The 18405-nt window shown below is 58.0% G+C and overlaps 3 protein-coding genes across 4 annotated transcripts; all 3 read left to right on the top strand.

The window, feature by feature from the left end:
* The first annotated feature begins 116 nt into the window (after positions 1 to 116).
* Positions 117 to 2258, top strand: LAMTOR2 (late endosomal/lysosomal adaptor, MAPK and MTOR activator 2). The gene is made up of 4 exons (XM_014889370.2): positions 117 to 253; positions 1376 to 1538; positions 1654 to 1743; positions 2031 to 2258. The coding sequence occupies exons 1-4, from the start codon at positions 186 to 188 to the stop codon at positions 2085 to 2087; spliced, it is 378 nt and encodes a 125-aa protein (XP_014744856.1). The 5' UTR covers positions 117 to 185; the 3' UTR covers positions 2088 to 2258.
* A 148-nt stretch (positions 2259 to 2406) lies between these two features.
* On the top strand, positions 2407 to 6655 carry RAB25 (RAB25, member RAS oncogene family). Of its 2 annotated transcripts, XR_015808860.1 has the most exons (6): positions 2407 to 3241; positions 4147 to 4342; positions 4459 to 4652; positions 4814 to 4894; positions 5072 to 5312; positions 5856 to 5995. XR_015808860.1 is itself a non-coding variant. In XM_014889369.2 (5 exons), exons 1-5 carry the CDS (start codon positions 3202 to 3204, stop codon positions 5984 to 5986), a joined length of 642 nt encoding a protein of 213 aa, XP_014744855.1. In that variant the 5' UTR covers positions 2407 to 3201; the 3' UTR covers positions 5987 to 6655. The 2 variants fall into 2 exon arrangements, 1 of the variants encoding a protein (XP_014744855.1); XM_014889369.2 differs by lacking the exon at positions 5072 to 5312 and having other exon boundaries at positions 5856 to 6655.
* Positions 6656 to 7227: 572 nt separating this feature from the next.
* Positions 7228 to 12962, top strand: LOC106861142 (ras-related protein Rab-11A-like). Its single transcript, XM_014889368.2, has 5 exons — positions 7228 to 7327; positions 10791 to 10986; positions 11061 to 11254; positions 11336 to 11416; positions 11658 to 12962. Exons 1-5 carry the CDS (start codon positions 7288 to 7290, stop codon positions 11795 to 11797), a joined length of 651 nt encoding a protein of 216 aa, XP_014744854.1. The 5' UTR covers positions 7228 to 7287; the 3' UTR covers positions 11798 to 12962.
* The last annotated feature ends 5443 nt before the right edge of the window (positions 12963 to 18405 follow it).

Raw genomic sequence — 18405 nt, 5'->3', positions numbered from 1 at the left:
CCACGCCTGCCCCGTGCTCCCTTCTGCTGCCGAGGCCCCTCTGGGGTCCCGGCACCCACGGGGACAGGGACGGGGACAGGGCCCGGGCGGGACTACAGCTCCCGGCATGCTCCAGGCCCGGCGCGACCCCGTGACGGCCCCGCCCGGCCCGGCCCCACCCCCGCCCCGCGGTGCCGGCGGCGGCCATGCTGCGGCCCAAGGCCCTGACGCAGGTGCTCAGCCAGGCCAACACCGGCGGCGTCCAGAGCACGCTGTGAGTGCGAGGGGCCGGGCGGGGGGCGGCTTTCCCCGGGCGGGCACCGGGCGGTCCCTGATGCGGGGTGACGGCACTGCGGGGAGATGCTTTCCCTGCCCGGGGATATTTCCCTTGTATCTACCCCGGCGGATACTGCCTCTGCCCTAGAGGATGCTGCCCCTGCTCGGAGATGCTGCTTACCATTCTCTTGCCCCTGCCCCTGCTCCTGCTCCTGCCCCAGCCCTTGTTCCTGCCCCAGACCCTGTCCTTGACCCTGCTCCTGCCCCAGCCCTTGCTCCTGCCCCAGATTCTGTCCCTGCTCCTGCCCCAGCCCTTGCTCCTGCCCCAGACCCTGACCCTGCTCCTGCCCCAGCCCTTGCTCCTGCCCCAGACTCTGTCCCTGCTCCTGCCCATGTCCCTGCATCTGTCTCGGGCATGCTGCCCCCGTCCCTGTCCCAGGGATGCTGCCTGCCCCTGTCCGTGCACCGGGGGATGCTCCTGCCCTGGCAATGCTGCTCCTCCCAAAGATGCTGTCTGCCTTTCCCCTGCCCCCAGCCCCTGCTCCTGTCCCTGGCTGGGGATTCTCCTTGCTCCTGTCTTGGCAATGCTGCACCTGCCCAAAGATGCTGTCTGCCTTTCCCCTGCCCCTTGTTCCTGCCCCTGCCCTGCCCAGGGATGCTCCCTGTCTCTGCCTGGGGAAGGTGAGGGGCCCTTCCAGGGGCAGGTGTGGGACTGCGGCCACACATCCTGCATGGTGCTGGGACATTGCACAGTGTGTGGGGCCAGGGCCTCGCACCGTTCCTGATGTCTGATGCTGGGATGCCTTGTGCACAGTGCAAGGACCGTGCACAGAGCTGGGGCTGTGCACAGCGTTTGCCCCCCAGGCTCATGCCCAGTCTGTGTCAGGTCCCACTGCTTCAACAGACAGAGCCACCACAGCCCTGCGCTGCCCTGCTCGGGCCTGGGGCCACTGCAGAGCTTTCTGGCTTTGAGGCCCTCCCACCCCCTGCCAAACCCCTGCCGAGTGGGAGTATCTTGGGAGCAGTGCTTGGGACTGGGTGGGAGGGTTTGCTCTACCCCTGGCACTGACAGGGGGTCTGGTGTTAGAGGCATCAGTTTTCCCTACCGTATCCTTCCCAGGCTGCTGAACAATGAGGGGTCCTTGCTTGCCTACTCGGGCTATGGGGACACTGATGCCAGGGTCACCGCAGCCATCGCCAGCAACATCTGGGTGGCCTATGACAAGAATGGGCACCAGGCATTCAATGAGGACAACCTCAAATTTATCCTCATGGACTGTATGGTATGTGGGACTGGGGCCTGCCCTGCCCTCCCTGGGGACCTGGCTGTGGTGCCAGGACCGTGCTGGGGGTTCAGGCCAAGCTGGGGTTCAACAGGTGCTGTTTCTCCCTGGGCAGGAAGGGCGAGTGGCCATCACACGGGTGGCAAACCTGCTGCTCTGCATGTATGCCAAGGAGACGGTCGGATTTGGGATGCTGAAAGCCAAGGTAATGCTGGTGGGGAGGTGGCTGGGGGTGTGCAGGGCTGCATTCCCTGCTTTGATGTGGGAAGGACCTGTTGAAGAGGATTGGGATGGAAGGGCTGAAGGAAGCTGCTGTGCCTGGGACACTCTTTGCACCTTGCAGAGACTCCTCTGTCCCCGTGCCTGCCAGGCACTGCACCACACATTTTTAAGGTTCTAAACTGAAATATAAACTACAATAAGCAAGTGGGCAGTGGGCACACAGGTTGCAAAAACCACCTGAGCGTGGCTCATGCCATTCTCTGCTTGCAGGCACAGGCGCTGGTCCAGTACCTGGAGGAGCCACTCACGCAGGTGGCCGCATCGTGAGCAGGCAGTGGAGGGCTCTGAGGTGCCACTGAACCCTGACACCATCACCATCACTGGCGTGGGGTGGGCGTGAGTGGCCCCATGGGCATCCCGGAGCTCTAGTGTGGTCTTTAAAATAAGGTGTCAGGAGTACAAAAGCTGCGGGGAATAAACGTGTGTTTGATGCTTGTGTCCATTGCTTCTGTTGTTGGGGGAGCTGAGGGGTAACACAGTCCGACTGGGCTGGAGGTGCCTGGGCAGTGTTCGGGAGGTGCCCATTGCCCTGGGGAAAGACAAGAAGTTGCAAGGGGCTGTTGTCAAAGGGGAGGGTTTCCAACAGAGCCGAGCCCCTGCACAGCCCAGCTGGTCACGCTGGGATAGCTGGGGGTGGTGGGGGCTCCTTCCCGTCCCAATTTCCCTGGCTTTCACACGATGGCAGCAGAGGCGAGGGAACATTCACAGCGGCGGCAGCCGGGCTGAGGGGAGGTTCTGCTCCTGGCACGGCTGCCCATGCTGCCATCGCACCGCACCCTGCCCTGCTCTGCCCATGCTGCCATCGCACCGCACCCTGCCCTGCTCTGCCATCGCTGCCCTCGGTGCCATCGCACCCGTCCCGTCCCCACGCTGTTCGCACTGCCCTCCCCGCCCGTGCCATCGTCACTGCGCACGCTGCCCGTGTCACCCTCGCTGTCCTGTGCGCGCTGCCCCACCTGCCCACGCTGCCCTCGCACCCCTCCCCGCCCACGTTGCCCATACTGTTCTTGCTGTTCTCGCTGCCCTAGCCTGCCCTGCATTCAGGATCGGGCCCTGGCTCCTCCTCCAGCCACCCCGTGACGGTCCCAGGGGTGACACTACCTGCCCAACCTGCGCTGCGACACCCAGTCCCACCCCTTGAGTCAACCGGCCGCGCTGTCGCCAGCTCGGCCTCTGTCGCCGCCGCTGTCCCAGACCCTCGGCGCTCCCCTGGACCCCCTTCTGTGCCGCTCGCTCCCCGACACAGAGGAACCTTTGGTCGTTCCGTCTCCTCCCTCGGCGCCTCCGGGAGCCCGGCCCGCCCCGCCGTCTGCTCCAGGCTTGGCAGCGGGAAGGAGGAAACCAGGGCGGCCCTGCGAGGGCAGGCGGCAGCCGGGGCGACATGGGCAGCGCCGAGGAGGACTATAACTTTGTCTTCAAGGGTGAGTCCTGCGCTGGATGCGACTCACCGCTTCCACAGAAGGGATGGAGCGGAAAGCCAGGAGCTGCCGGGAGGGAAGTAGGGTGCCCTTTCCCCAGAGCGGCTGTGTCCCGAGCTGGGACGCTGTTGACTGTCCCTGCAGCTGTGATGGGCACCGGGAGCTACGGAGGGGCAGGGGACTGGGGAGCACCCAGTCGGAGTGGGGAGGCACCGAGCACTGACAGCAGTGAGGCCAGGGCTGGTGGGCAGTTCCAGGGTCCACAGACACCCGGGGAGATCCAATCTCACCCCAAAACTGCAAGTGTGCAGTGCTAGGCAAATTGCTGCTGCGGGATGGGGGGGAATGTGAAAGCTGGGACTGAGTGTGTGAGACATAAATGCCACGAGAGCCTGTAGTCCCCGAGAGCAGTGGGCATTGAAAAGTCATTTGCTGCGGTCACCTGGGCAGTGGCACATGCAGAGGACATTGGGGTCAGACCTGAGCTGGAGAAATGGGGGCACAGCCTCACACCTCCCATGCTGAGCTCCTCGGGCCCAGCTGGTCTCTGCCAGGTACTATTGGCTGGACTCTGCTGGAGCTCAGTGCTCCCTTTGGCCAAATGGAGACAGACAGGCTCTGTCCTGGGTGCCCACTGCAGCAGGGTGACCCAGAACTCACCAAGATCCTTACCCTGCTCCTGCGGCCCAGAGCCCTCTGAACAGCTCTGGGGCCACACCAGCACTAGGGAGCACAGCTGGGCTCCTACGGGGACCCCTGTTTGCTGAGGAGCAACCACATCAGGGGTTAAACCCACACAGCTGCCCAGCCTCTGCCACCTGTCTGGGGACATCAGACAGCAAGCGATGCCCATGCAACCAGTGCTGGTAGCTGGGGCAGTCAGGTGGGATTTCTCCTTCCTTCCACAGTCGTCCTGATCGGGGAGTCTGGGGTGGGAAAAACAAACCTGCTGTCTCGTTTTACCCGCAACGAGTTCAACCATGACAGCCGCACCACCATCGGCGTGGAGTTCTCCACGCGCACGATCCTGGTGGGAGACGCCGTGGTGAAGGCTCAGATCTGGGACACGGCTGGCCTGGAGCGGTACCGCGCCATCACCTCCGCGTAAGGATGGGAGGCCTGAAATCCGTGCTTCTCCTGGCACTTGGGTTCGGCCCCCTGGGTGAGGATGCTAGAGAGGGGGATCAGGAGCATGGAATGATGATAGGGTTCTGTCACAGGTATTACCGGGGGGCTGTGGGTGCCCTGGTTGTGTTTGATATCACCAAGCACCAGACATACGATGTGGTGGACCGCTGGCTGAAGGAGCTGTACGACCATGCTGAGGCCAGCATCGTTGTCATGCTGGTGGGGAACAAGACCGACCTCGCACAGACTCGAGAGGTGCCCATGGAGGAGGCGAAAATGTTTGCAGGTACAGGCTGGCACCCCGTCACAGGGCTGGGGGCTTGAGAACCTCCCCAACAGCGTGGACCTGCGCCAGTGCAGGCACCTGAACATCTCTAAAGGTGCTCCAGACTGGAGCCGTGTCCTCACTGAGGTCTGCATCATCTCAAGGGGTTCCTCTCCTTGCAGACAACAACGGGCTGCTGTTTGTCGAGACCTCGGCGCTGGACTCCACCAATGTTGAGGAAGCGTTCGAGACCATCCTGAAGGGTACAGGCACTGGTGCTGTGGAGCAGTAGAGTCCCAGGGCATTGCGGGGTCCCTTTCCCAGGGATGCAGAGCTGGGCAGATGATGTGCAGCACTTCTCTCTCTGCTCCACTCGAGCTATTTGGGGCAAGTTTCATGAGCTCTTTTGATATGGTCTTTCTGGCTGCTTTGGTTTCCAGCCTTTGGTGCTGGGCGTTTCACTCCCCACACCTGAAGCTTTGTTCTCACGGCCACTGGGCATCCCTGAAGCCCCAGGGGCTGCTTCTCCCCCATAATCTCCAGTCTCCTTCCTGTTGTCCTGGGCTCATGACTTGGTGTCTCCAGCATCCTGCCAAACCGGCTGTGGGGACCTGGGGGGCCAGGGATGGAGTCCAAGAGCAGCTCTCCAGGAATGGCAGCCAGCAGCATCCGGGCAGTGAGGTGTGCCATGCCATGCCGAGCCATGCCAAGCCGTGTGGTGCTGTTCCATGCCATGCTGAGCCATGCCAAGCCGTGTGGTGCTGTTCTATGCCATGCTGAGCCATGCCAAGCCATGCAGTGCTATTCCATGCCATGCTGAGCCATGCCAAGCCATGCAGTGCTATTCCATGCCATGCTGAGCCATGCCATGCCGTGTGGTGCTATTCCATGCCATGCTATGCCATGCCAAGCCATGCAGAGCTATTCCATGCCATGCTGAGCCATTCAGTGCTGTACTGAACCAGCCTGACCCAGTGAGCTGCCAGCCTCAGCACAGGGTGAAGCACTAATCCCAGGTTGGGCAAGAGGAAATTGCCCAAGCACAGGGTGTTCACCAAGTGCTGCAGGGATGAACCTGTGGGAGCTGCTCCCTTCTCATCCCTCGAGTCATCCATCTGCTGCATAGAGGGGAAGAGAGCCACCAGCGTGCCAAACTGTGGGCAAGCAGTGGGGGCTGCAGGATTGAAACTGTCTCTGCATCCCCTGGCACTTCTTCTTTTGCAGAAATCTTCTACAAAGTGCAGAAGCAGAAGCAGAGGAGCAGCCAAAGCAACACAGTGTCACTTGGCAGCGAGAACCCTGCAAGCACAGCCCCAGAGCAGGCGGAGAGGCGCCCGTGCTGCGTGGCCCTCTGAGCCCCCTGGGCACCCCAGGAAATCCCCAGGGAACCCCACAGCCCCAGGACACACCAGTGGCCACCAGCACAGGCTGGTGTCACCCTGCCTGCACTGCCACCCCTGTCCTGGTGCAGTGGGGACCAGCAGCCTGGACAGGGGTCAAATTCTGCCATAAACAGTGAAAAGCACCATTTCCAGGAGCTCTTCTCTGTTTCATTTTTGCTGGGCCCTGATTAGCGTCACCACTGCCACACACCATATCAGTCCTCCTGGGCCTGCAGGGCAAAAGGACCAGGATGCCCCGAGGCACCTCTGGGGAAGAAGCCGGGAGGTTCTGGGCAGGATCATGCCAGCAACAGGAGCCTCTCTGAGTACCTCTGGCCCTGGGGTTGTTTCTGTAGGGCCACCCTGTGCCATGCACTGAGGATGTGGCTGACCAACAGGTGTCTGTGCCACCAGGGACTGCTCTGGAGTTGAGCCAAGCCCTAGAGTGTGAAGTGGCAGCCCCTGGCTGTCTCTTCCTTAGACATCTGTCCCATCCCTAGACATGGGGAACAGCAGGACCAAGCAAAGGTGCCTGTGTCTGCATGGGGCAGGGCTCAGAGCAGGGCCCAGTGCCATGGGGCCGGGAGCAGCTCTGTGTCCAGCACGGGCGTGACGCCATCATTAAAGGACTTGTGAAATGCAGGTTTACTGAGCTGGAATTCCTGCGTGTTTGTGGTCGACGCCCTGGGTCCCCACCTTCATAATGTGCTGAAGATGATGGCCTCCAAAGCAGCCCAGCGGGATGCCACGGCTCCCCTGCACTCCCTCCTACCCTGAAGCTGGGCTCATCCTGCATCCCCTCCCACCCTAAAGCCACGCTCCCCCTGTGCCCCCTCCCCGTGCAGCCTTTCCCAGCTGAAGTCCCCTGTTTGAACTTTATCAGTTCAAACGATGACGCAGCCTCTGCCGGTTATCTGATACCCCTCGGAAACGGAATAATTCCCGCTGGATTCTCCATGTCTTCCCTCGCTTTCCCTTTGCACCAAGCCAGACGTGCCAGCCCAGCTCCAGGTCACACCCACGGTTCTGCGTGGAGCGCGTGGCTGTCACTGTTCCCTTCAGGGGCACACACAAGTGGTGCCCTGTCCCTGCCCCCCTTACCTGGCGTAGGTGAGCACACCTGAGCGCTGACGGGCAGCCCCGGCCGCCAATGGGTGTGGAGCAGGAAAGGCTGTGGCCACCAATGGGTGGCGGGGGACAGCCCCTGCCAGGGCTGGATAAGGCCCGGAAATCCCAGTTGGCCCAGTGAGAGTGGGGCTGTGGTGCTGGGCGAGATGCGGGGCAAGGACGATGAGTACGATTATCTCTTCAAAGGTGGGTGTGCTGCCCGGCCACGCCTGCTCCACGCAGCCCCCTCGGCGTGGCACTGGGAGCTGGGGCTTGGACTGGGATGTAACACTCAGCTCCCAGTTCTCGGGACGGGGTGGGGGGGTTTATGGTGGTGTTCCACTGTGCTGGGGAGGAGGGTGGATGCTGGTGAAGCTGGGGCTGAAGTGCTAAAGTGGTCGGAGAGTTGGCTAGCGCTAGGCTGGTGGTTTGTGGTCCCGATGCTCGTTACAGCAGCTCTTCCCTGCTGCGGGAGGAGGCTGCAGCTCGAGTCCTGGAGGGGTGGCTATGGCCATGGCAGGCTGCTGGTCCCGGGGGTGGGAGGGAACGATGGTCCGTGGGACTCTGAGCACCCGTGGGTGCTCCACTCTGCGGCACTGGGTGAGGGGAGCACATCTGGGAGCTGGAGAGAAATCCGTGCTGCTCCCCAGCTGCAGTGGAGGGAGAAGCTCCAGGCTTGTCCATCCCAATGCTGGTTATGCTCTGACCTCACTGCTGTGCACGGGGGCTGGGGGACAGGGACAGCCTCTTGGAGACACAGCGTTGGAGTTTCTGCCAGTGGGAGCCCAGCATCCCCATCCCTGTGCATGCCAGGCTTTCCTGCCGTCTGCTGTGGCCAAAGCAGGTGCTGGGGAAGCAAAGGGACATCTTGGCAATGCCACAGGCTCCTGAGCTATAAAATCCAGGGTGTGAGCTCACCGGTGGATGGCTGTGAGTCAGCCTACCCACACAGGCCTGCCCGCAAGGCCCCGAGTAATTCTAGCCACCGACACGACGTAATTCCAGCCAGCAATGTGCTGGTAGCCCCTGGCTCCCTGCACACCTCCCCTGGCCACTGCCCAGGAAAATCCTCCTCCCTGGAGTTAGTCTGGCACCTGGTATGGAGGAAACTCTGATGCTAAGTGGTGCCTCAAGTATGATCCAGGCAGGAGCTCTCCCAGCTGCTCCGTTCTGTGCTTCCCACCCGGTGCTGTGTGACTCTGAGGGGGCTTCAGCACAGGGTCCTCCTGTGTCTGTCCATCCCTGGGCATCCTACAGGAGTCAGGGCTGGAGCAGCTCACAACAGGCTCTTCATTCCCCTCCTGGGCCTCACGGTGGTCTCTGGAGTTCTTAAAGAATAGGAGAACTCAGCTTTCAATGCAAGGGCAGCTCATCCCTTCCAAAGCCAAGTCAAAGGGGAATGCATTGTCCGGGGGCATGGAGCTGGGCTAGTGCTCCCAAGGTCCAACAGCTCTGTGAGCCCAGCCTCCTCCTTGAGAAAAGGGAGATTGTCACAGCTGGAAGCAGCATTATCCCGAGTTCCCCTGAAATGGGAGCCTCAGTTGTAAAGCACAATGCACATTCCAGCTGTGCAAGGCCCTGATACTGCTGGAGGGGCTCAGTGTGGCTGAGGAGCAGCTCTGGGCATGGCTGCTCCTGAGACCCTTCCTTGGGGCCCTGTGTGGAGCTCCCAGCTGTTCCCATCCCTGCAGTGAGACGTGGTGTGCTGAGGCTGTTTGGAGGCAGTGAGGACAGAATATGTCAAATGCTTTTGTGCCTGGAGTAGAGGGTGCTGCTCCAGCTCCTCAAGCCAGTCAAGCTCAGGGACATGGGGCTCATCATCCCCTGCACCACCCACCCTGCATCCCTGGTGTGGTCCAAAGCCTTCTGGAGCCTGCCATGGATGGGGAATGTGGCCGTTGAGATGGGGAAGCAGCAATTTCCTGTTGTTGGTAAAAAGCAGAGCTCAGATCAAAACGTAGAAGCTCAGAAAGTGGTAATGAACCTGCCTTGCCACTGGCCTGCATTTCCTGTCTTGTCCAGGCTGTTCTGGTCCTCTCAGACCTCCGTGCAGTGGGCAGCAGCTGAGAAGCAGCCAGGCAAAAGAGGAGGGTTCTGCCACTCTGCTCCACTTTGGTGAGACCCCCCTGCAGAGCTGCCTCCAGCCTGGGAGCCCCCAGCACAGGAAAGATGTGAAGCTCCTGGAAGAAGCCGAGGAGGCCACAGAGATGCTCCAAGGGCTGGAGCCAGGCTGAGAGAGCTGGGGATATTCAGTTTGTAGAAGAAAAGGCTCTGGGGAAACTTCAGAGCCCCTTCCAGTGCCTAAAGGGGCTTCAAGGGAGCTGAAGAGGGACTTTGGACAAAGCCCTGGAGTGCCAGGACAGGGGAAATGGCTTCCTGTTGCCAGAGGGCAGGGTTAGATGGGATATTGGGAAGGAATTCTTGGCGGTGAGGGTGGGGAGGCCCTGGCGCAGGGTGCCAGAGAAACTGTGGCTGCCCCTGGATCCCTGGAAGTGTCCAAGGCCAGGTTGGACAGGGCTTGGAGCAATCTGGGCTGGTGGAACAAGATGGGCTTTACAGTCCCATCTACCCAAACCGTTCTGTGATGCTGTGGAGGAGCTGCCCTTCCTTCATTCTCTGGCTGTCCTGACACAGTGATTGCCAGCTTCCCTCAGTGATCCTAGAGAGCTGCTCCACTTAGCAGGCTGATTGTTGGCTGCCCTACACTGAGGGTTTTGGGATGGGATGGCTGCGCTGTTGGAGGCTTTGCACCATGCAGGGGAGTCATGTCTATAAGCTGGAGCTGGTGGAAAGGGGTTATCCAGGACATGGGGCAGCATCCTTGCAGGATGGTGGCTGCTGAGCCTTGACTGGGTGTAGCTGTGCCTTGCTGAGGCTCCTGCAGTGTGTGGCATCCCAGTGGCCCCTTGCTGATGCTGCTGTTCCTGTGTCCTCACTGCCGTGGTCACTGGATGGTTCAGCCGTGTTCTTGTCCAACCCTGGTGGGGACACATGTCCCACAGGTGGGTGAAGTGTCTGAGTACACCTGGGGAATGAACGGGATTGGCAGTGAGGGAATTAAAAATAACTTAAAAAATAAAACCAAAAACCTGTTGAGTCATAAACTCAACAAACTTGACTGGGGAGGTGTGTGATAAAGCTCCTCAGAGCCTGTTTCACCAGGTTTTACAGGAACCAGTCAGATCTGGGACAGGCAGAAAATGCATTTAACCCACACCCAGGGACTTCCCAGCTCATGGGCTGGACCAGCAGCAGCAGAGGAGGATGCTTCCTTTCAAGGAGGACACACAGGGTTGGCAAGAGGAGCCCCAGTTCTGCCTGGCCTCTGGCCTGGCTCTCCCCACACAGGTCCTGACCCTGGTTTTCTGTCCCATTTTGGGACATCAGTGCATATGGTGCATCCCCAGGGACAGAAACTTCTGGCAACTTCCCAGTGAGGGCAGGGATTTTCTCAAGGAGTGTTTAAAGGCAGCAGTGATGCTGCTGGGAGGAGTGGAGGCAGCTGGTCCTGCTCTGCTTCACCCCTCACCTGTCAGCTTCTCGTGGATGAGATGGAGGTGGGGTCTGGATGGGGGGGAACAGATGGGGAGATTCCCATCCCTGCCAGGCCGTGGGAAGGGTGGCATTGCTGGGTGGCTGGGGGAGCTGACACTGTCTTTGTGCCCCCCAGTTGTACTCATTGGGGACTCGGGGGTGGGGAAGAGCAACCTCCTCTCACGCTTCACCCGCAATGAGTTCAACCTGGAGAGCAAGAGCACCATCGGGGTGGAGTTTGCCACGAGGAGCATCCAGGTGGACAACAAGACGGTGAAGGCTCAGATCTGGGACACGGCCGGGCAGGAGCGGTACCGGGCCATCACCTCAGCGTGAGTTTCCTTGCTCCCAACCTGTGGCCCTTGCCTGGGGCCCTGCTGTGACCCTGTCCCCTCACTGTCCCCAGGTACTACCGGGGGGCAGTGGGAGCTCTGCTCGTCTATGACATCGCCAAGTACCTGACGTATGAGAATGCAGAGCGCTGGCTGAAGGAGCTGCAGGACCACGCTGATGCCAACATTGTCATCATGCTGGTGGGCAACAAGAGTGACCTGCGGCACCTGCGGGCTGTGCCCACCGATGAGGCCAGGAGCTTCGCAGGTATCTTCCCCCATCTGCTCCAGTGCCATCCCACCTGGCCAGAGTTCATGGCACCCACCTGAGCTCACACTGTTCTTGCAGAGAAGAACGGGCTGTCCTTCCTTGAGACATCTGCTCTGGACTCCACCAATGTGGAGACAGCTTTCCACAACATCCTCTCAGGTAAGGGGCAACCAGGCAAGGGAGGGACAGGAATAGAGATGGCTTTGGACAGCGTGTCCTATCAGGAGACAGCCCTGGGGGCTTGGCTGTACTGGGTGGGATCTGGGCTGGAATCCTGCTCCCCTGGATGGGGAGAGGTGGGCATTTGCACCCCTGGAGCTGTGAGTTTGTGGAGGGAGCAGATCCCCCAGTGAAGTACTTACCTAAAGAATTTTTTCACCTCTCCTCTCTCTGCTGGCAGAGATCTACCGCATCGTGTCCCAGAGGCAGATCACGGGCCAGCCAGAGTCCGAGTTTGGCCCCTCCAGCACCATCGAGCCCATCCGGGTGCTGCCCACGCAGCAGGAGGGCCGGCAGGCACCCTGCTGCCAGAACATCTGAGCCCTGGGGTGCCCCCACTTTGACCCCCCACCACCCAGCACTTGGTGGCATCATGTCTCACCCTCTACCTCTGCCCACCACAGCTCCCCGAGCAGGGCAGGCTGGTGGCTGCTTTTGTGTGCACCATCATCCTGCTCGTGTGCTGCTCCATGTGTTTATGAAGGACCAACAAAAACAGAGGGGGGAGCCAAAGGATCAGGGTGTCTCCCCTCTCTCCCCAAGGTTGGGAGCATGCCATCCCCTGTGTCCCTGCTCCCTTTAGCCCTGCAGGCACAGTCACTGGGTGACTGGGTGGCACTGAACAAGCCCAAACATGGAGAGTCCCTGTTTGGTGACGCCCTGTGTGCAGCCCTGTGGGATGGGTGTGGAGGGGGACACCACTGGGTGCATCCTTCTCCCGCCTGGTGAAACCCGCAGTGATGTGGCCAATTGTGCCCAGCCCTGTCCCTGCAGCACCGAGAGCTGGGAGTGCCTGTGGGTGCTGCTGGGGCCATCCGGGGTGGGGTGTGGGGGTGATGCTGCTTTTGTGTTGTGACCCCCACCCTGTGGCATGACCCCAGCAAAGGGAAAAGCTGTGACTCTTCCATGGAAAGAGATGGGAGCAGGGCCTGGGCGACCTTGTCCTTTGGGAAGCCCTGAGGAGGGGACAAGGGGGGAGCAAGGTTTTGGGGGGCTGAGGTGCTGAGGGTGGGCACATGGTCCCTCTGCACGTGTGGGGAGCCCCAGCACGGCTTGGCCCTTCCCTGCTCCAGTGTTTGGCCCCTGTGGCTGGTGGCTGCATGGCCCAGCCTGGGGGCACACCACCACTGCATGGAGTGTCTGCTGCATTGCTGGGATGACAGTGGCCTTGTCCCCTGCATGGGGGACAGCGGCCACCCCCCAGGGTGGGCATCACCCAAGGTGCTGGGACAGACTGTGCTGAGCCCTGTGCTGCTGTCAGGGGTGATTGGCAGGTGTCAGTCAAGGGAAAGCCTGACCCAGAACTGGGAGTGTGGCCCCTGTCACAGTGTTGGTTTTGGGGGATCTCTTTCTCTCCACAGCTGCCCCCAGTCTCTGCATCTCATTTGGCTGTGCCAGTAGGATGTGGGCCAGGGCTCTCCCTTGGGACATGATTTATCACTGAAATAGAAATCGAGGCAAAATCCCCAAATAAAGCTGCTGTTGAAGCCTTTTCTCTCTCTGCCAGGTCTTTCCTTGAGGCAAGAGCAGTGCCAGCCCCACATGGGGCAGCTGGGAAGCATCCACAGGCAGTGAAGAGTGAGGAGGAGGAGGGCTGGGAGGAAGCTATGACTGTAGCCTGGGCAAGGGGGTGTCCTGCTGGGAGGCCAGAGGGGAGAGCTTGAAATTCAGGTGGGATCCTGCTGCTGGCACAGCGGATGCAGGGATGCACAGAAGTGACCACACCCTATGGGTGTCCCTTTTTATCCATCCCCTGTGCAGCACCTTCACCTTGGCTCTGGCACTGTGTCCCTACACTGTGGCACTGCCCTCTCCAGAGGCAGCCTCATCCCTGAGCTGGCCAGACCCATCCTCTGTCATACCCTGGGTCTGATACAGCTGGGGGCTGTCCCCAGGGGTGAATGGTGGCCACTGCCCCGCGGGCTGTGCTTTACCCCATGCCCACCTCAGCTGGCAAAGCCCTGGCAACACGCAGACCAGCTGGAGCTGCCAAGCACCATCTCCTCCCACACCATCTGCCCACACCAAAACACGGTGCCAAGAGGTGATGTCAGCCCCACGGGCTGGAGAGGTGGGTGTGAGGGGGATGGATGCTGCTCTGCAAAGGGACAGGGCTGAGCCAAGTGTCCCTTGGGCCTCACTGCCATTGGACACGCGGGACGGGGAGTTTGTTTAGACTCATGGAGACGCTTTTGGGCTGGGTAACTCACTTTTGTTCCAGGGTTTCCAATTTTCGGATGTTTTCTGCTGGGATGAAGAAGTGGGAAGGGTGACATGTGGCACGGGGTAGTTCATGGACATGGGACCTGCTAGCAGCAGCACTGGGAGAAGCAGCTGCCCCAGGAGGCTCAGCATCTCACAAGTGCTTTAATGAACCCCAAGAGGTGCTGCCAAAACCATGGGACTGGTGGGCGATGCAGGAGGGGTGGCAGAGGGAGGTCCAGCCCCACTGCCCTGGAACTCAGCCCAGCAGGGCCTTGTTCCCAACCACTGCTCCTGGCCCCTCCTAAAGTGTGAACAGACAAAAACCAAGAGCAGATACCAAGTTTCTTAAGTAATAATACTTTAATAAAATTAAGTTCTTAATGTAATTTAGCACATTTAATACATTAACCCTTTCCCTTCTTTGTTTTCTACAAGTTGTGCAACATCATTATTTTAATTTTATTTTATTTTAATTTTTTTCCTTCTCCCATTATACTATATGCCTCAAAACTCAGACAACAAGCCTAACTCTACTTCTATGTTCGGTTATATCTCTCTCTCAGGCCTTTATTTTTGCCAGAGAGATGAAAATACCTGGATGGAACATGTGATCGGTTTCCAATAGTAACAATCCCGACTACAGGTTTCCTATGATGTTAAAAGAAAAGAGGGAAGAAAAAAAAAAATAAAGCAAACACAAAATAACAGGGAATGGACTTTCAATGGAAGGGCCACACAGTCGGCACGGGTGACTCTGTGGCCAGCTGGCTCAGCACGAGGTGGGAGTACCGTGGAGCAGGACTGTGCAACAGTGCCCAGACCAAGGGAAAGCAGATACACAACAACTTGTACATTATCTGAAGCGAGGATGAGAGGAAGCCAAAGTGATGCTGTGCAAGCAAAGCTGTGAAGGGCAGGGCAGGGCTGTGCTGCCCCGGGTGAGTATCAGTGAGATCAGCTGCTGCAGGGACCCTGTGCCTTGGGCTTCCTTTTAGTCTCGTGTGGGGAATCCCACTGAGCTGCTCTGCCAGAGTCCCAACAGCAGCAAGCTGGAGCCTGGATCTCTTTGATACCAGGGCAGAGCCAGAGGAAATCCTCTGCAACCCCACAGGCTCCCGACTTCTAAGTCGGATGCCTGGGGGCTGCTCTGGGCATCCCTGGGGATTTCCTTGGCTTGCCTGGGGCTGGGATCAGAGCTGGCTCTAGACCTGCCAGTCTGGGATCTGCCAGCCCTCGTGCCCATTGCCTTTCATGTTTGCTTAACACTGGTTGCTAACTCAGGAGTAAATCCCATACTGCAAAACAGGATCCAGCCTCCGGTCTTTTTTTTTTTTTTTTTCCTTTTTTTTATTATTATCTTGGACAGAATTCATAAAGAAAAAGGAAAAAAGAATGCTGATGTTTCACAGGTAAGCACAACAGCATGTGCCTGTGTCTTGTGTCCCAGCTCTTGGGAGCCAAGAGCAGATCTCAACAGCCACACCACACTGCTGCATCTCACCGCTCCTTTTCTCTGCAAGTTGTTTCAAAAGCATCATCATAAGCCCAGAAAGCACATCCTGCTGTCAGCAACCCGGTGCCACCATTGGAGGGGGACTTCATTTTCACACAGACAGTAGTGGAACTACTCCAGATTTTACATTAGTGTCACTTTACTGGGGGTGACTTTCAATTTGCTCCATTAGCAGCCCTGAAGCGATGCTGGAGCAGATCCAGCGGGGATGCTGCAGCCTGCCAGGGCTGCAGTGACTCCAGATTCCAGGGGAGTAACCCATTGGAACAGGGGAGTCACACAGGAGGGAGACAGGAGCTGCCCAGCCTCTGCTGTCTCCTGCTGGCACGGCACAGCCAGACCAAAGTCTGCCTAGCACAATTCCAGCCGAATTTTTCACTAGGTCAGCTGACAGCAGAACATGTCTTCAAGTTTCTACAGGATGTGAAAACACACACTAAAACACAGAGATTGCTCCCTAACATCCTAGAAAGGGTTTTGGAAGAACCAGCCCACTCTGGCTCTGCTGCCACCAAGGACACCTTGCTGGGGCTCGGCAGAGGTGGGATGGGACCCACTGTCTGCACACAAGTGACCATAAAGTGCATCCACTCTCCAGTCCAGGGCACCACTGTACAATGTCCATCTCTGACGCTTCTTCAAGTATCAAATAAAAAAAATGAGGTAAAACAAAACGGAAAGAGCAAACAGGCCGCCTCGCCACCCCGGCAGGGAAGGAGCAGGCGCTTGATTCCACCGAGCATGAACCCCCCCAGAGGTGCAGGAGCCATCGTGCCCTGCTTCCCGAAACGCCCCAGCGTGCCAGGAGGGTCCCGGGGAGGGATCTCAGATTCACAGTGCTATTTATACGCAGAAACCGAATGAGAACTGTCTTCATTCCTGTCCTGACCTATTGCATGGCTTTGCTGAGTGATGAATGCTGGTAAAGGCTGCCCCAGCCCCCCGGAGCAAGGGGCGGCCACCGCGCTTCTCCAAGGCAAGTGTGGATGCTCCCAAGCTGCAGGAGATCCAGGGGTTTGCTACGGCTGAGCCACAACACAGAGGAGAGGAGCAAAGGCTAAACCCAGAGGGAACCAACTTCCAAGGGTGTTTTCTTTGTGGCACTTGGCTTTGCTAATGACAGCGTTGCCTCTTGGATGTTCCTGAGTTCTCTCCTTTAAGCAGAGATTTTGGTGCAGTGAAAAGCATCACCAGTACTCCAGGGAGAAGTGCTGGCCTGTCTCTGGAATGAATGGAGCAGCTGGCAGGGGCATGGGCCAGGTCCTGCCCCAGTGCTGGTGCCAGGGCTGTGCTGCCCTGCCCTGCAGTGCTCAGAGCGGGTCTGCCATCGCAGCAGCCCCGGGGCTGCTGGCTCCAGGAGCCCTTGCTCCCACTTTTGGCACTGCAGGGGCTCAGGATCCATCCAGAGCACAACACACCGTGCTGGCTGAGAACAGCCTTCAGCCTCCTTTGTGCTCCTGCAGCCAAAAACCAGGCATGTGCCATGAGTGTCCCTGTCCTGTGAGCAGAACAGCGTCGGGGCAGCTGTTGGGAAGCAGAGCTCTGGGATCAGGGATGTCATGGCCCATCGTGGCTGCAAGAAGGCCCTCTCAGGCCAGCAGGGACTGTTCCAAACATCTCACCCGCAGCTCCAATGCTCAAAACTGATGTTTAAAGGCCAAGCAAAGAAACACCCAACAAAGCAAATCTCCTGGAAGATGCCACGTGCTAAGCAAGTGAGCTCATCCCGAGGCGCACGGCGTCTCCCGGTGCAACCGGGGAGAGAGAGAACCAAGAAAAAGAAAGAAAACAAACAAAGAGGGAACAAACCAACCCTAATGCCCTGACACTGCCCAGTGCAAGGGCAGAGCCTCCACCCAGCACCTCGCTGCCTTCGAGCTCTGTCTGTCACCTTACAGAGGGGAGATCACCCAATCTTCCTTTCCTTCTCCTTCCCACCTGGGATGGTTCCACCTGCCCATCCCGGCATCTTCCCACACCTTTGGTGCTTGGAGAAGTTCAAAAACCAAGAACAGCCCAAGGAAAGTAACAGCAACTTTGAACATTTTTCTGCAATTTTCTGCTCCAAGCCCAAGGCTGGAAGTCAGAATAAGGCAAAAATTAATGGCCTAAAACTTCCTTATTTTGTTCCATGACTAGCCAAATCTGTCTATTTTTATTTAAAAAGCAACATAAGCCCCCAAACGTATCTTTTTAAAAAAATACATATTATTAGACCCTTTTTTTTTTGTCTTTTTTTTCCCCCCTCTATAAAAATAACTTCAGGACTTTGATTGACAGAAGGTACCAGTTGGTGGTCATTATTTTGTTAGGCTTTCGGTCATTTATTTGTTTGCTTCAGAAAAATAGTACCAAAAAAAGATGAAGTTCCTGGGGAAGTTAACAATGATCATGTTCACAAGTTTATTTTACATTCTGCTCTGTCTGGGATCACTTGGATCTACTATAGATTAAACAATATGGATAGCATCTACTATTTGCACTAGTTAATTTTTTTTTAATCTTTACTCTAGGATTATATGAAATAAATTTGAGTGTTTATTATTATTAACATTTTTTAATACCCATTAACGCAAACCTTATTTTTTTTTCTTCTCATTTTTGGTTAAAAACAAACAAACAAACAGGAAAAAAAACAACTTATTTTAAAATGCTTCTTTGAAAGGCAACAGAGCAGAAGCATCACCCCGTCTTCCTGCTGCTTTGGGAGGGGGAGCGGGGCGTGGGCTGGGTTTGGGGTGTGGGTGGGACAGACTTCCCCCACTGCCCAGCCCACAGGGCTGCTCAGCGTGTCCCTAAAGCAGCCCCTGGGACAAGACCCTGTCAAACACTTCAGGATGGGCTGGAGCCAAGCGCATGCTGAAGTGCTTTCCTGGATTCAAGGAAGCTCAGAACCCAGCCTGGGCACTCCCATTGCTCTGGCTGTCCCTGCAATCGCTGTCTTGCAGGAGCTGTGCCCACACTGGCTTGGGGGAGCAGATGGGGTGACCTGTTCCCGTCTAGGCTGGGCTGGAGCTGGCTGGGAGCTCTGTGCGGGCTCAAAGCACCCTGGCACCAGCTCTGGCCTGGCACAAGCTCCAAAGGAATGACCACGGATGTTCTCAAGATCATGCCTGGCCTCAACACTGGGACCAAACCCTCCTGTCCCTGCAACCTGCCCAGCACAGGAAGAGACAGAGCCAAAGCCTGAAGGGAGGCAGCAGACAGTGAG

Source organism: Sturnus vulgaris, chromosome 31 (genome assembly GCF_052056855.1).
Source record: "Sturnus vulgaris isolate bStuVul1 chromosome 31, bStuVul1.hap1, whole genome shotgun sequence".
NCBI lineage: Eukaryota > Metazoa > Chordata > Aves > Passeriformes > Sturnidae > Sturnus > Sturnus vulgaris.
This window is presented reverse-complemented; position numbering and strand designations above follow the sequence as displayed.